We start from the raw sequence: 15,655 nt of genomic DNA on the forward strand, positions 1-15,655 counted from the left end.
TGCTCAATTACTTAACAGTGCATCATCTTTAGGGTATTTTCCATTGATAAGTATCATATCTTTTTTAATGTTAAGTGATTCAACAATGCCAAAGACTTTGGTGGTAAGAACTTTCTTTTCTGGTTCTTCAGTAGCTATAGTTGCCAAGGAGCCGTGGGCTATAGAACCACAAGTGGTACTACAGCCTGAGTAAGAAGCAAGGCCAGAAGTCTGGTTGGTTTGGATATTCCTGGGATTCTTGGACAGAGGATACCGGAATGCTTCCACTGTAGTCTGAGAGAAAGTATTGGTCAATTGGTAGTGGCAGAGATGTGACTTGCCTGGCACACATCTCCTTGAATTTCCTCCCTAGGGCACATTTCTGGAAGTTATTAATGACTGGTATCTCTGGCAACATTGGCATACCTGTCTGTACAAATGTTGCTCCAAGGAACAACCTGGATGACTGGTAGAATAATGGTTTGACAGAAATAGGGAAGTTTGAAAGAGTGGTGGGTTAGCGGGGAGGGGGAAGATAATAAATTTTATGTTGAACATGGTGAGTTTGAGATGTTTCTAGGATATCCAATTTGAAATGTTCAGTAGGCAACTGGTAATGCTTAAGGACCAATACTCTGAAGAGTGACTGGGGCTGAATATATAGATCTGTAATTCATCAACAAAGAAATGACCATTAAACCTATAGGAGCTGATGAGTAGAAAGAGAGAAGGAGGGCCTTGATGAATGCCCTTACTTAAGGGATGTGGTCTGATTTAAGAACCAGCAAAGGAAACTGAAAAGTAGATAGACAGACAGGAAGAGCACAAAAGCCCAGATAAGAAAGGAAAGTGGTTGATGGCAGCAAATGTTTAAAAAGTATGAAGACTATGAGGAAGGGGGAAAATAAAGACTACCAGATGTGACAATTAAAAGATCATTAGTAACTGCAAGGAAAACTTTCAGTTTTTAAGTGATGAGAACAGAAAACAGATTGCAAAGAGTTGAGGCATGAATGGCAGAAGAAATGGTGGCACTGAGTATAGCTAGCCTTATTTAGGAATTTGGCGTTAGAAGGGAGTAGAGTTATAGAGCTGTTCCCATTGGGATCCTAATGTGATTCTTAGAATGCTATCACACTCAGCCTAGGAGTTCCCAAAGGCTCATCATCGTACTGTAGTGCTCCCATCAAGAGCACTTTTTTCTGCCAGTTTCTGATGTATAGATTTTCCTAACTTGAGCTCTATGTAGACAGTTTTCAATTGTGCATGGTCATGGAGACCCTCCCCAAATCTGAATACCAGCTCTCCTCATTCTTTTCTTCCCACTAGATCAAAAGAGATGTCTGTAAAACACTTTGCAAACTATAAAATGCCATATAAAATCAACTAGTGATGATTTTGTTAGTAGTGTTAGTGATGGTGGTAGTAGAGTTCAGCATGTCATTGGTCAACAAATACCTTTTTGCCATTCACTTAATAGAATGAGCTAACAAATTAGACCAAGAGGTTAGCTTGCTAACTTAATTCATTACTTAATTGGCTTTCCCAGAATTTCTTTGAAGCAGTCTTGTCCCCATTTTATAGAAAGAAAAACTTTTGACCAAGAAGCTCATTTACTGATTGAGACTAACAGGATTCTCATCTCTTGACTTTTACTCCAATTGTTTATCACACCAGACAACCTTTCTTAAACTGGAAGTATTTTCAATTGTTGTGAGTCTCTACAAGCATGCATTCCTCAGTTCTAGGTAGCTCTCTGAGCACCTCCTTTAAAGCTGTATTGTTGTATTTTTTTTTATTTCCTGGCTAGGAAGATTGCAAAAAATAGTTTTCTTTTTTCCTTGCCCCAGATGTGGGAAAGATGGCATCTGACTAGCCCCATCTAGGAATGATGATGGCAACTCATGAGGATGTGACACTTTTCCAGTTGCAGAGAACTTTATATGCGTTCCCTCCCTTGATCCTTGCAGCAACTCTATGAGATGAGGCATACACAAATTATTATTCTTTTTAGCTTTGAGCCTCAGATGAGAACTAAAGCCCAGAGAGGTAGGTAACTTTCCCATCATCACCACCAGTGGTAGTCCAAGTTCAACCTCCTTCTAACTAAAACTTACCACCATTGAAATATAAACTTGCTTCTCTTTCCATTCAATATCTTTAGCAATTATTACAAATCAAAAAATGTATTCAAACCTTGTATATCTCATTCAGGCCTTGGAACCAATATACAGTGTTGATTCTAAGATGGAAGGTGAGGGTTTAAAAAGAGAGAGAGAGTTACAAGCTATAGTCCTTCCATTCAGAAGAATAAATCACTAGGCTTTAACCATCTAGCTACCCTCCCATTGCTCCCAAAGAACCACCAAACCTCATCATTTACCCTGCTTTTATGCCCTTTAGACTCTGGGTCCTTTCCTCTAGTACTGCTGCTGTGCCCTTCTAGGTAGGCTAGAATATGAGCTCTTTGAGAGGAGAAACTGTGCATTTTTCTGTTTCTATCCTCAGCACTTACCACAATCCTCTGAACATAGTAAACACTTAATAAATGCTCTTCTCTTTCCTTCCATTGTTTTCAAGGTCAGATATACTCTACATATCCATTCTCAAACCACCTTGAAGGGAAGCTTACTTTTGTGTAAACAGCCCCTGGACTGGAAATTGCAACCATTTCACACTCCATCCACCTATGCAAAGGCAGCCAATTCTTAGTTTTTGTAATTTTATTTTACTGAAAACCTAATGCTTTGGACAGAAACCTCTGGCTAATTTTGATATAGTCATTTATTTTCTGCAGCAAAATAGCCTCGTTTCACATTTAAATACTTTGCGTTTTACAGCTTGTCCATTTCTTTCTTTCTTTTTTTAAACATACCAGCACAAATCTGTGGATAAAACAATTCCGTATTGCAAAGGAGATTGGCAGTGTGGTAAAAGGCTGGAATCTCTAGGAAAATTGAGTACCTAGCCACCTGTGTCAGGGCAGTGGGTCACTAATTGAGTGCAAACCTCTTTTTTTTTAATGTTGTTTATCCCCCCACAGGGCATACAAAACCATTGAGGATGAGGACCTGAAGTTTCCACTTATATATGGAGAAGGCAAGAAGGTAGGCATTGTGTATTCCCTGAATTGAAAGGATAAAGAACTCTGTGCTCGCTCCCATTCTGTTTAGCCTATGGCAGTCCTATGTTTTCCACTCAGTATCTCTCTATTTGATCATTTTGACAGCCTGAAAGAATAATATATCAACCATAGATCAGCCTCCTCTGCTGCGATATGGTTAGTGATGGGTGGGAAGTACAATGGATTGAAAATCAGTTTTATGACAAATTTTATCATTAGGCTTTGTTTTCTACTTGCAACGGGCACCCAAAATGGAATCTGAGACTTTGCTGTAATTAAGCCACAACCAGATTAACTTAAATTAATTACTGATGATGTGTAGGTAGTTAGGGAAGCCTTTGTTAGCAAAGCCTGGGTCCTCCTGAGGCAGTTAGGTAGAGGAGGACCTAGTATACCAGTATTGACTCCCCATTCAGGCTCTGCATCTTAAAATGGTTTGGAAACAAAGGACTGAATGTTGAAGTCCTGGAATTAAAGGGGGAGATCTGAGTTCATGCTTCAGTGAGAAACCTGTCATCTCAACCACTGTCTTGCCTTGCAATCAGCATCCTTGAAACAGGCACTAGTATGTTTAATCGCTATGTGAAATGCTGGACAAAACCAGAAGAGATGGGGAATGACCAGAGAAAGTAGAGCTGCAATTAATTCACAGCATTTCAGCAGATATCAATTCAGTATCTATTTTGTTCTAAGCCCAGTGGTAGGTACTAGAGAGACAAAAACTAAAGTGAAATATCTCAGGACTTTGGAAGCTTATAAAAAAAAATACAGCACTTTCCAAATAACTGCATATGGAGATTATTCAAGAGGGGAGCAGTCATTAACAACTTGGGAAAGATTGGGGAGTGAGGGGTTGGCTAGAGTGGCACTTAGGAAAGTGGCACCTGAGCTGAGAACTCTCATCTAGGCAGAATTATATTTTTTTAAATATTTATTTCCTTCCATCTTTTTATTAATCCTCTTTTTAAAATTCTTTTTTATTTAGAATATTTTTCCGTGTTTACATGATTCATGATTCTCCACCTCCACTCATTCCTCTCTCCTCCCGAAGCCGACAAGCAATTCCACTGGGTTATACGTGTATCATTGTTTAAAACCTATTTCCATGTTATTCATATTTGCTGTAGAGCGATCTTTTAATATCAAAACCCTAATTATATCCCTATCGAACTATGTGATCGATTGTATGTTTTTCTTCTAGGCAGAATTATTTTTAAGCACTTGGGTTTGCTAAGAAAGAAATGAATCAGAGGAAAATGTGGGTTTCATTTTGTTTGTAAGAATTTACAGAATGATACTTTCTAGCAGTGTGACCCTGGGCAAGTCACTTACACCCCGTTGCCTAACTCTTACTGTTCTTCTGTCTTAGTACCAATACAAAGTATTGATTCTAAGATGAAGGTAAGGATTTTTCTTAATTAACTAGAATAATTGAAGAAGGAAATTTTTAAAAATGAAAATAAAGTTCTGAAGAAGAAAATAGAACACATAACTGAGAAGAGAAGGTAGGCAGCCTCACTCTCTTGAGTTTACCTCTCTGCCTGAGTTTCCTCACTTGTAAAATAGGGTTAATAATAGTACCCACCACCCGAGGTTATTGTGAGGATCAAATAAGATATTTGTTAAGCATTTAGCACAGTGCCTGCTATACAATAAGCACTATATAAATGTTAGTTAATAACATTTTTGAACTCCATGAAAAATAAAATGGCACAGTCAGAACTCAGTAACTCCATGAAACAGCAGGAAATGTTGATACAAAATCAAAAGATCAAAAAAATAGAAGACAATATCCACTATCAAAGACCAGAAAAAGAGGTTGAGGAGAGATCATTTCAGTATCATCGGACTCCCCTCCTCAAAAAATATTTCAAGAAATCACAAAAGAATCATAATCAACAAATCCTAAGAGAAAACTGCATCTTAGATCTAATAGAATCAGAAGGCAAAGTAAGAAAAGACATTCACTGGTCACCTCCTCAAAGAAACTATGTCAGAAAAACACCCAGGGATGAAATTGCAAAACCTCCAGGTCAAAAAAATTAATAATAATACTGCAAGCCTTCCGAAAAGAAAGAGTTCAAGTACTGAGGAACCACAGTATAAATTGTACAAAATTATATGGTGCAATTTCTATACGGGAGAAAAAATATTGGAATATCAAATATCTTTCTCCAAAAGGAAAATGGTTCAGGAATCCTTGAAGACAGTAATATAAAAACTCAAGAACTGTGTGGTTTTGTTCTTTTTGTTAATTTTAAAAGAGGAAAGGAAATGAAGGAAACATGGTATACATATATAAGGGAAGAAAGGAGGAAGAAGGGAAAGGAACTTGCTATTGCCCATAATTGACCTTCATGAGAAGAGTATTCCAACATAGAGAAAAAAATTGGGACATTGCACATCTCATGAATCTTGTCCAAACTAGAAAAAGAAGGGTTGACCATAGACACATCCATGTAACAGTTCGATGTCTAAAAACTCTAAAAAACTTGGAAATAGTAAGAAAGAAGTTTAAGAAGGAGGACAAAGTCAAGGAAGGAGCACCAGCCAATGAACCAGCTTCAGATGGGGAATCTCTAAGTGGCTATTAAAAGGAGATAAAGAGAGGAACACTGCATTATTATTGTTCAGTTATTTGAGTTGTGTTTGACTCTTTATAATGCTGTTTAAGGGTTTTCTTTTGCAAAGATACCAAAATGGTTTACCATTTTCTTGTCCATCTTATTTTAAAGATAAGGAAACTGAGGCAAAAAAAGTATTAAGTGATTTCCTCAGGGTCATTCAGCTACTAAGTGTCTGAGGCCAGATTCCTAGCATTGATCCCATTTCTTCATTTTCCTTCTTTTACCTCCTTCATAAAAACAAAGAAGAGGATGGAGGGGGGGGTAAAAAGAACGAAAGGATAGATTCAGAGAAATGTGAAAATATTTATATAAGTGACTGCAGAATAAAATGAGCAAAACCAAGAGAACAATTTCTGTAAAATGACTACAGTATTGTAAAGGGAAACACAGCCAAGTTTGTTTGACCATAATTATTACAGAGAGAACTTTTTTTTGTTTTGGTGGGAGTCAGTTAAGGTAAAGTGTGAAGGTTTTTATTAATAATGATGAGAAAAAGAAAAGAGCATCAATGAAACATTTTTAAATTATGCAGAACTGATAATATTGTTCAGAAGAAAATAAGGACAAGCATGGTAGTATTAGTTCTATCATGTTAAAATTAATACTTTCTTCTTTTTTTTTTTACACCCTTATCTTCCATCTTAGAATCAATTCTGTGTATTGGTTCTAAGACAGAAGAGTGGTAAGGGCTAGGCAATGGGGGCTAAGTGACTTGCCTAGGATCACACAGCTAGGAAGTGTCTCATGCAAGATCTGAACCCAGGACCTCCTGTCTCTAGGCCTGGCTCTCAATTGACTAAGCCACCCAGCTGCCCCCATATTAGACTTTTTTAAAAGGTATACATAGGAACAGATATGTTTTAGCAAAAATTCCAGCAGCCGAGGTTGAAATAAAATGTTTCCTCACTTGACCAGAAAATTCAAAAGACTATATTCGTTTCCTGAGCATTTTGTTGAATCAAGGCTTTCCCCTTAGTAATTTTCAGAGAGCACTGTATCATCAAATGCATAGCAGTAAACAAATATGGTAGCTATTGACATGGATTCTAGCACACTCAATGAAACAAGACTCTAAGATCACTTTAAAGATAGCAGGGTCTCATTTCGCTGCAATTCCTCCACTTACTGTGGTCCCAATTGCCCACACCTTATAGATGAGTTTCTCATTTGGATACGAAGATTTATAGTCTAAAAAATATTGAAGTTAGAGTCTTAAATCTTCCTGGATGATCTACAAGGGATTCATTCTTCTCTCCTCTCTTCTCTCCCTCCTACTTTTCAACAGATTCATGCATAGACATTTTCTCTTATTTTTAGGAATTTGTACGTGTAGGATCTGTACTATTTTGGGGACAAATTCTCTGAACTAGTAAGCAGACACAGCATGGATTCTTTGGACTCAGAATTTCTTTAGCCCAATAGTATAACACAAAGAATCAAAGAATCTTAGAGTTAGAGGAAGACATTGATATCATGTAGCCTAACCTCCCTTCCTAGGTAGGAATCCTTTCTATACTGTCCTTGACAGATAGCCAATCTGGTCTTCACAATATGCATCCATATTCTTGAAGGTGGGAGAAGGAGTGATTCCCATCACCTCCTAGCATGATGTAAGAAAAATGCCTGACACTCATTTATCATATAAATATTCCATGCCCTTCTAATCTGGGTATTATTATTTAGTCATTTCAATCATGCCTGATTTTCCATGATCCCATTTGGGATTGCTTTGACAAAGATACTGGAGTGGTTTGCCATTTCCTTCTCCAACTTATTTTGCAGATGACAAAACTACAGCAAGTAGTGACTTGTCCAGAGTCACCTAGCTAGGAAGTGTCTGAAGCCAGATTTGAGCTCAGGTCTTTTTGACTTCAGGTCCAGTACTCTGAATATGGATATAGTTCTGACAATTCACAATTCTTTGGTGGGGAGGCAGTGAATTTTCACTGAAGGAATGAATGAATGAATGAATGAATGAATGAATGAATGAATGGAAAAATGATTATTAAGTGCCTACTTTATGGAAAGCACTATATACTAGGTACTTGGGATACAGACAGAAAAATGGAGATAGTCCACATGCTCTAGTTGTTCACATCCTAGCAGGAGAGAGATGATACATATAGAAGGTTTCAGCCACAAATCAATTAGAGAAAGAGCAATGCACATGATAATACATTTTATTTCATGTCACTTTCACTGATAAAATCATATTTGCTTATGGTGCTCAATTGCATGGCAGTATTTTTTTCGAGATCTTCAGCAGTGATGGAGATATGGAGAGGTGGGGGCAGTTATAGCAGCACTTACTGCTTTGAGAATTATGACCTTGGGCAAAATGGGTAAATAGCTGCAGATGAGGAATCAAAAGATGAAATCTGAAAATAGCAAAGGGGAAAAGGTTCAAGGTTACAGTCAATAGCAAAGGAAGTGGGAAGATTGATAGGAAGAAGGGGGACATTCAGTTTCTGCCCTTAGTAGCTATAACTACTATTAGAGAAGAGTTTGTGGTTGTTTTGTGGGGCAGTTTTTGTGTTTTGGGGTCTCTGTGGATGCTTTGGATGACCTGTGCTTCTCCTACTCCTAGGCACGAGTGATGGCAACTATTGGTGTGACCAGAGGACTTGGGGACCATGACCTGAAGGTTCATGACTCCAACATCTACATAAAACCATTCCTGTCTTCGGCTCCTGAGGTACAAGGTGGCAACAGGGGAGGAAGGGTTTGGCTTGGGCATGTGCCTTTGAAAAGAAAAAAAATCAACTCTTATGTCCAGCAAAAATTTGCACATTCCTCATTTCTGCCACTAGAATTTACCCTTTTCAATAGACATTCATTAAGCTCCTGCCACATGAAAAGTGAGAGCCAAAAAGACCTGAAGGAATAGAGCTGTGGTTCCCAAACTTTTTTGGCCTACCGCCCCCTTACCAGAAAAAATATTACTTAGCCCCCTAGAAATTAATTTTTTTTTAAATTTTAATAGCAATTAATAGGAAAGATAAATACACCTGTAGCCATCACCCCTCCTCTGGATCGCTGCAGCACCCACCAGGGGGTAGTAGTGCCCACTTTGGGAATCACTGGAATAGAGCAATGGACCCTTTCATCACATACCCACTAACTAAAAAAATCAAATGTACTTTATTTTTTTATTTTTATTTATTTATTTTTATGGTTTTTTATTTATATATTTATTTTTCCTTATAACTTGTATCCACAAATAGTCTGCTTTGGTAGTTGGTTCTAATGACTAACGTGTCTGAAAAAGAAGATTCATGGGGCCATTTTGAAAAAGTACATCATAAGCTGTTCTTATTTACTTAGGATTCTTCTCTTTCAATCCTATCCACTCATTATGCAAAGGTTTTTGTTGAAATTCAGAATTTCCATATTCCCTGAGGTAGTTGGAACCAGTGCAGAAATGTTACATCAAATGCGAATGGCCAAGGTCCAAAGATATGAAGTTTTCAGGAGAAAAATTATAAACTGATGCAAGTATGTGAAAGATCACAATAATAGGGAACACAGGTCAAAACAACTCTGAAGTTTCACTTTATGCCCAACCAATTGAAAAAGTGGCAAAAGGTGAGAATAATCAATATGAAGTTAGTGGAGTTATAGATTTGCCGAGCCAACCATTCTGGCATGGAAAATTGCAAATATGCTAAAACATTGACTAAAATCTCCATGTCCTTTGGTCTAGAGATCCCACTGTTTGGCATGTACCATGAGGAGGTCAAAGATTAGGGGAGAGGGATAAAGAAAAAGTTCATACTGATATATCAAAATATCAATAGCAACACTTTTCTTAGTCGGCAAAAACTAGATGCAAAATTTACCCCTACTAATTAGGAAGTCGGTGGCTAAACGAATCAGGGGACATGAGTGTGATGGAGTACTGCTGAACCACAAAACTAAGTCTCTTGGAGGGAAAAGGCAGGAAAATAGATTGAGAAAGGAAGGCAATTTGAAAAACAAGTGATATTCAGTGGGTAAAACACCAAGCCCAGAGAGGGGAGATTCTTGAACTGAGTTTTGAAGGAAACAAGAGATTGCAAGGCATGGAGAACAGCCAAAGTGAGGCATCCAGGTAAGACGTGTAAGTAAGAAGGCCAGAGGGTGGGGAGTGGGGATGGGCTGGTATGATCATGAACTCTAGGAAACAACATAAGTCAGGCTTCAGAAAAATCACTTTGCTTTGGAGGATGGGGTCAGAATTGAGATAGGGAAGACCAATGAGAAGGCTATTACAGGCAATCTAGCTGAGAGGTAATGAGGGCCAGTCCTCAGGTGTGTAAGTAGAAAAAAGGAGGCAAGAAGGAGAGATATTGTTCAGGAAGAAACAATGAGATTTGGCAGCAACCAGATGTGCGAGGGTGAGAAAGTATGAGATCTGTGTGTAAACCTGGATAACCAGAAGAATGGGAACACCCATAGAGAAAGAAGAAAGAAGGGTGGGCATGGAGGAAAAGGTAATGAGATGATAGACAATGAAAAGGAAAACCCCATCCATGTTTTTCTATCCTGTGTAGCTCTCTTCCTCCTACCAAAAATTAAAGGGGGGAGAAGTAACTGCATCTGTTCCACAGCTTTCAGAGGTCGGGAGAAAATGTCTTAGTCACCCAGTCATTTGGTCACGTAGCCTGGAAGTTGGAGAAAGTCATTGCTAAAGTATGAAGGAAAGCTTCTTAGAGGAGGTGACATTTGAGCTCAGTTTAACATGTTAGAGGATAGTATTTTAAAAGAATGGGCATTCAAGTCATAGAAATGGTGTGATCATGGGGTTGGTGTTCAAGCATTCATTTGCATCTCACTTTTTGTGACCCCCCACAGACCAGTCCATTGGGTTTTCTTGGCAAAGATACTGGAGTGATTTGCCATTTCCTTCTCCAGGAGATTAAGACAAACAGAGGTTAAATGTCTTGCTGTAGGATTCCACAGCTAACAAATGAGGCTGGATTTGAACTTAGTTCTTCCTGATTCTAAGCCCAGTGCTCTTTCCACTGAGCCATCAAGCTGCCATCTAAGTTGGTAAAATAAGATAATGACTCTCTTTTGAGGGAAGGTAATGCTGGAATGAGGGTTAGAGGATGCTGGAAGGGTTATCTGAATGTCAGACTAAGAAGTTTAAACTTTACCACCCTCAGCAGCAGTATCTCCCCAAATCAGCTCTGCTTTCACTTGGAGGATTTTTGGGGTATTTGGAGGGGGGCATGGAGTACCTATGGGATTGGGAGAGGAGAGAAAGAGCATGGTACTATACAGTAAAATTAACATAGGTATTAAAGTTAAAGCAAGAACTATCTGTATAGAGTTTGGTACTATCCACAATAGGTAGTAGGGAGCTATTGAAGGATTTCGAGCAAAGGAGACATGATATAATCCATACATAAAAACAAGATAGTAGTTACATGAAAAATGGATTGGTTGTGAATCTAGAGGAAAGAATACCAGTTAGTTGGCTGTTCTGGTAGCTATAGAAAAAAACATCCATTTCTTTGAGGCCATTCTAGGCAAATATCAGTTGCTGAGATGTGGTTTGCATTGAAAATGCCTAAAGCATTTAAACATCCCCATCTCTATGTCATCCCTATAGTTAAATAGATAAAAATTGCTACTGAAGGGGAGCTTTGTGTGCTGAGGAGACTTAACTGCCCAGGGCATGTGATTTGCCAGTAATCACACCTAGTAATCCAATCCTAAACTACCTTAGGGAAAATAGTCTTCATTCAGTAATTTGGAACCTCTCCCACAGTCCCAGGGGGTTTTGGTACTTTAACAAAAGGCACTTTGACTGTTTAGGTGGCCAAGCCAAACAAATGACATCAGGACCTGTGAGTTACTATGGACTATAATCCAGTTGTCCTCCATAAGCTAAGCAAGGCAGTAAATCCTAGGGTACTTACCTCCCTGCTTCCTTCTCTGGGCATGATGATTCAGAGAATTCAATGCAGTGATTATTCCATCTAATTTTTTATTCTCTCATGAAAGGAACCGAAACATTATATATTCCCATTAGATGTGCCAGCTCTATGTACATATGTTGTTTCCAACCAATTAAAAAAATCTTTTTTTTGCAAGCAGTGTCCTAAGCACTGATGTTAGAAGACAAAAATGGAAGAGTCCCTTCTCTCAAAGAACTACTTTCTGCAGGGGGAGACAACAGGAAAACATGGGCACGTATCAGTGAGAGGAGGAAGGAATTTGATCCTCCTCCCCATCGGCTTACTTGATGCATTCAGGGGGTATGGACATGGGAGGCGAGAGGTTATCACCTTACAAAGATTTAGCTTTCTGCTTTTTTCAGTTGCCTACAGCCTATACTGAGGCCCAACAATGAGAGATGGAATGTGTCCCATCTGTTGATAAAGGTGAATTAAGCACACCAAGATTTAAATTTTTTTCTGAGAAAAATTTCAGGAAAAGAAGCTCCCTGAATCAAGAAAGTGAACTCTTTTAAAGAAGGTGCCATAAAGAAGCCTATGGAAACCATACACTGCATCAGAAGATCCAGAATGAACTTTGAGGTGTAGTGAAGTGAACTGAAGAGGGTTGAACACATTTATTTTGAATGTAAACTCCTGTGCCATAGGGGACTGTACCCTAATTGGCTTTTGTCAGTGCATCTATCAATCATTGGTTTTGCTCTCTTCCTTTTTTATTTCCCTCTTATCTCCAACAATTGTAATTTTCCCTTAGAAAGTACAGTATTGTATGCACCTTTAGCTAGAAGATCTTTAGAAGTTTAAGCTGGATATTTGAAATGATTCATTGGGGAAACTAGGCATGTAAATCTGGGAGATTTCAACATGCCCGGCTCCCAATAGAATCACAAGGTGGATTGCAAAAAGAAATTTTTTTCCCTTTGACTATTTTAAGTTAGTCAATCAAGAACTTAAAGTACCCCCACTTAACACTTAGTAAGCCACTAACAAAGGCCACAGGCAGTGCTAGGCAAATTGAAAGACTGTGATTGATTCCTGAGATGTAAGGAAGAGAGTTGATTGGCAGAGAAAATTGTATATAAGAGGGAGCTTGAGAATTTGACTCTTCATTCTTGGTAGCTCTTAGCCTTGAGAACATGAGCTCTGGTAGGATTCTTGGCAGTCTTGGCCTTGTGTGCATTGAAGGTTCTCAGCAGTTTTCAGGGTCTTTTGGCTCTTTGGATTTTGGCTTCCTGATCCAGACTTTGGATTCTGGTGAAGATTCAGCTTCCTGCATTGGAGACTCAGGCCAAAGAGGGATGGTTACTCGGGTAAGACTCTTTCCTCCTTGGAGTGAGAGTCTGCCCTTTTGGCTCAGCCTCTTTGGCGTCAGTTTTTGGTTGTTGGAACCCCTGACTGGAAACATTCTCATGAACTGGTGGGATTCGAATTTGTGATCTAGAAGCACTAGGATTCGGACTTAGGATATTTTTAGCTAGGCAATATTTTCTACCTCCTTCCTATATTTCCCACTTTAATATCTCTACATTGCTGTAAATAAAGCTACTAAACAGCCTACTGATTCATAGTTTAACTTTAATTTTTAGAAATGGTGGCCATAACAATTTTTTTAACTCTTATATTTTGTCAAACCCTTTTAAACCCTTACCACACTCTCTATTAGGTTTTATAAATAATGAAAGCAAAAGTGAGACAACCCCTGACCTCAAAGAGTTTACATTCTACTGTGAAATTATAACATTTTCACAGAGAAATACATATGGCATACCTACTATAAGATTATAAGAAATAAAATGATTTATTTCGCCAAGAATGGCAAGAAATCTCCCCTTAAAATCATGTATGGCTGATTTTATATGTTAATGTTTCTAACAAAACAGTAACCAAAATGGATCTTCAAAAATGGTCCCATAGATTGGGGGAATAAGAATGGGGAAAAATCAAAGGTAGGAAATGAGATCTATGCCACCCAGCTAAGTGTGGAGAGTCAAGAGTGTGTTTCATGTTACCATGAACAAAACAGGTCTTAGAAAAACCACAGAGTCAGAAGAAGATAAGAATGTTTTTTGAGGAGAGATGGAGTTCAGGGTTGTTGACCAAGCGACTGTGTCCAGAAATGGAGGAATGTGATTAAGTGACTCTGCTGAGGAGAAGAGTTAACCTTTCACAGTAATCAAGGATCTGGGTCCTGACTTCCAACAGAGGAGGAGGAGTAAGAAGAGAAGGAAATAAGAATAAGCTAGGAGATCAGAACCAGAAGATTACAAAAACCTGATCTATGTGGAAAACTGTGCCAACCTCAATAACAAGAGACAGTGTACCAGTAAGTTGCCCTACATGTAAGTGGTTCTAATCCAAAAATTACCCAGCCATTATAGTAGAATGGTTTCTGCATTTTAAATAGCTAGCTGCTCAAGAATTCCTTGTTCCTTTTCTTTAATAGCAACATGGATTTAGAGCCAGAAGGGACCAAAGAGATGATCCAGTTCAACCTCATTTTATAATGGGGAAACTGAGGCTCACAGAGGTTGTAGTTTGCCTTTGGTTCCTCCCCTATTAATATAGCAGAGTAACTCAAACTCTAGTGCTCTTAACACTATTCCATGAGTTCACAGTGTGTGTGTGTGTGTGTGTGTGTGTGTGTGTGTGTGTGTGTGTGTGNGAGTTCACAATGTGTGTGTGTGTGTGTGTGTGTGTGTGTGTGTGTGTGTGTGTGTGTTGGCGAGGGGGGCCAGAGATAGTACCAAAAAAAAGGCCCCATTTCCCTGGATAATGGCCACATAAGGTTCACCCACAAATCCCAGAGTTCCAATTTTACTCCTCTAAAAGGCCCTAATGAAGACTAGCTGTCCCTTCTCTCCCTCCTCATGACTTTTCTTACTTGCTCTCACTTCCCCCAACTGGGTTTTTCCTGGAAATATTCTCCCTGCCATGTTGTCTTCCCTTTGCCAAGCCTAGATCTTTATTGCACATTTGAATTTAAAGTTTGAAATGCAACACAGTCAGGGTTGTCTGAATGGCTGGGGGAAAAATGTGCCTGGGTTCTAAGAAAAAAGGCTCAAACAATCTTCTTGGAAAATCAGAGCTGTTCCCATTCATCATCTTAGCTCTTAATTCATTCTGATGAGTTGAAAGTAAATGAACCAAGAGCATATGGATCAGATTTACCTTTAAAAAAACACGCAGGGTTTTAAGAATTAGAAAGGGGTTTCTGGCCAAACACATTTTCAGTTTCACTGAACATGAAATGCTGGAAAAATAGCTCATTTGCCAAACCCCAACTACAGCCAGATTTGTCTATCCCTATGCAACCCACAAAGTTCTGGGGCCATGGTTTCCTGACTCGTTTTGAAATTCCTTCAGAGGCACTCAGCAGTGCCTTACTCTCTTTAGTTTGCTGGAAGAACAGTGTCAAACATTCTGAAACATTCTGTCCCTTTTCACCCCTGTCTAGCTTAAAGCAAAGTCTCTTCTTTCTGTTTTGTGGGGAAGTGGGCCATAGCCAACAGCCCAAGCACAGGCCAGCTGAAGTCTCTCCTCCTTCTCTTAATGAGGAGGTTAACCTTTTGTTATCTTTTTACCTAAGGATAAAGGGAGGGAGGGAAAAGATTTCTCTCAAAAGACAGCATCTCAACTTGTGTGATCGAATGCCACGTGAAGTGAGCAGAAACAGAACAATTTGTACAGTAACAACTGCATTGTAAAAAAAGAGAGAGAGAGAAACTTTCAGAAACAAGAAAACCGATCGATGAAATGACCAATAGTGCAGCCATTCCAGAAGACTGAAGAGGAATATGGCCTCATTTGATCACGATCAATGTAGTGATTCATTTTCTTTGACACTGCTAATTTGGTAGAGATTCTGCTTTTCCTTTTGGCTTGTGGAGAAGAGGGGAGCCAGCCCTAAATGTGTGTGTATATATGTATTGAGAGAGAGAGAGAGAGAGAGAGAGAGAGAGAGAGAGAGAGAGAGAGAGAGA

At 38.9% G+C, this 15,655-nt stretch overlaps 1 protein-coding gene across 1 annotated transcript in view; it reads left to right on the forward strand.

The window, feature by feature from the left end:
* PPM1H (protein phosphatase, Mg2+/Mn2+ dependent 1H) overlaps positions 1-15,655 on the forward strand; it is a 119,248-nt gene that overhangs the window by 68,134 nt on the left and 35,459 nt on the right. The window contains exons 6-7 of the mRNA XM_044679213.1: positions 3,023-3,086; positions 8,318-8,425. Coding sequence (XP_044535148.1) covers positions 3,023-3,086; positions 8,318-8,425 — 172 coding nt within the window. The remainder of the gene's footprint in view (positions 1-3,022; positions 3,087-8,317; positions 8,426-15,655) is intronic.

This window comes from Gracilinanus agilis, chromosome 5 (genome assembly GCF_016433145.1).
Source record: "Gracilinanus agilis isolate LMUSP501 chromosome 5, AgileGrace, whole genome shotgun sequence".
NCBI classification, from domain to species: Eukaryota; Metazoa; Chordata; class Mammalia; order Didelphimorphia; family Didelphidae; genus Gracilinanus; species Gracilinanus agilis.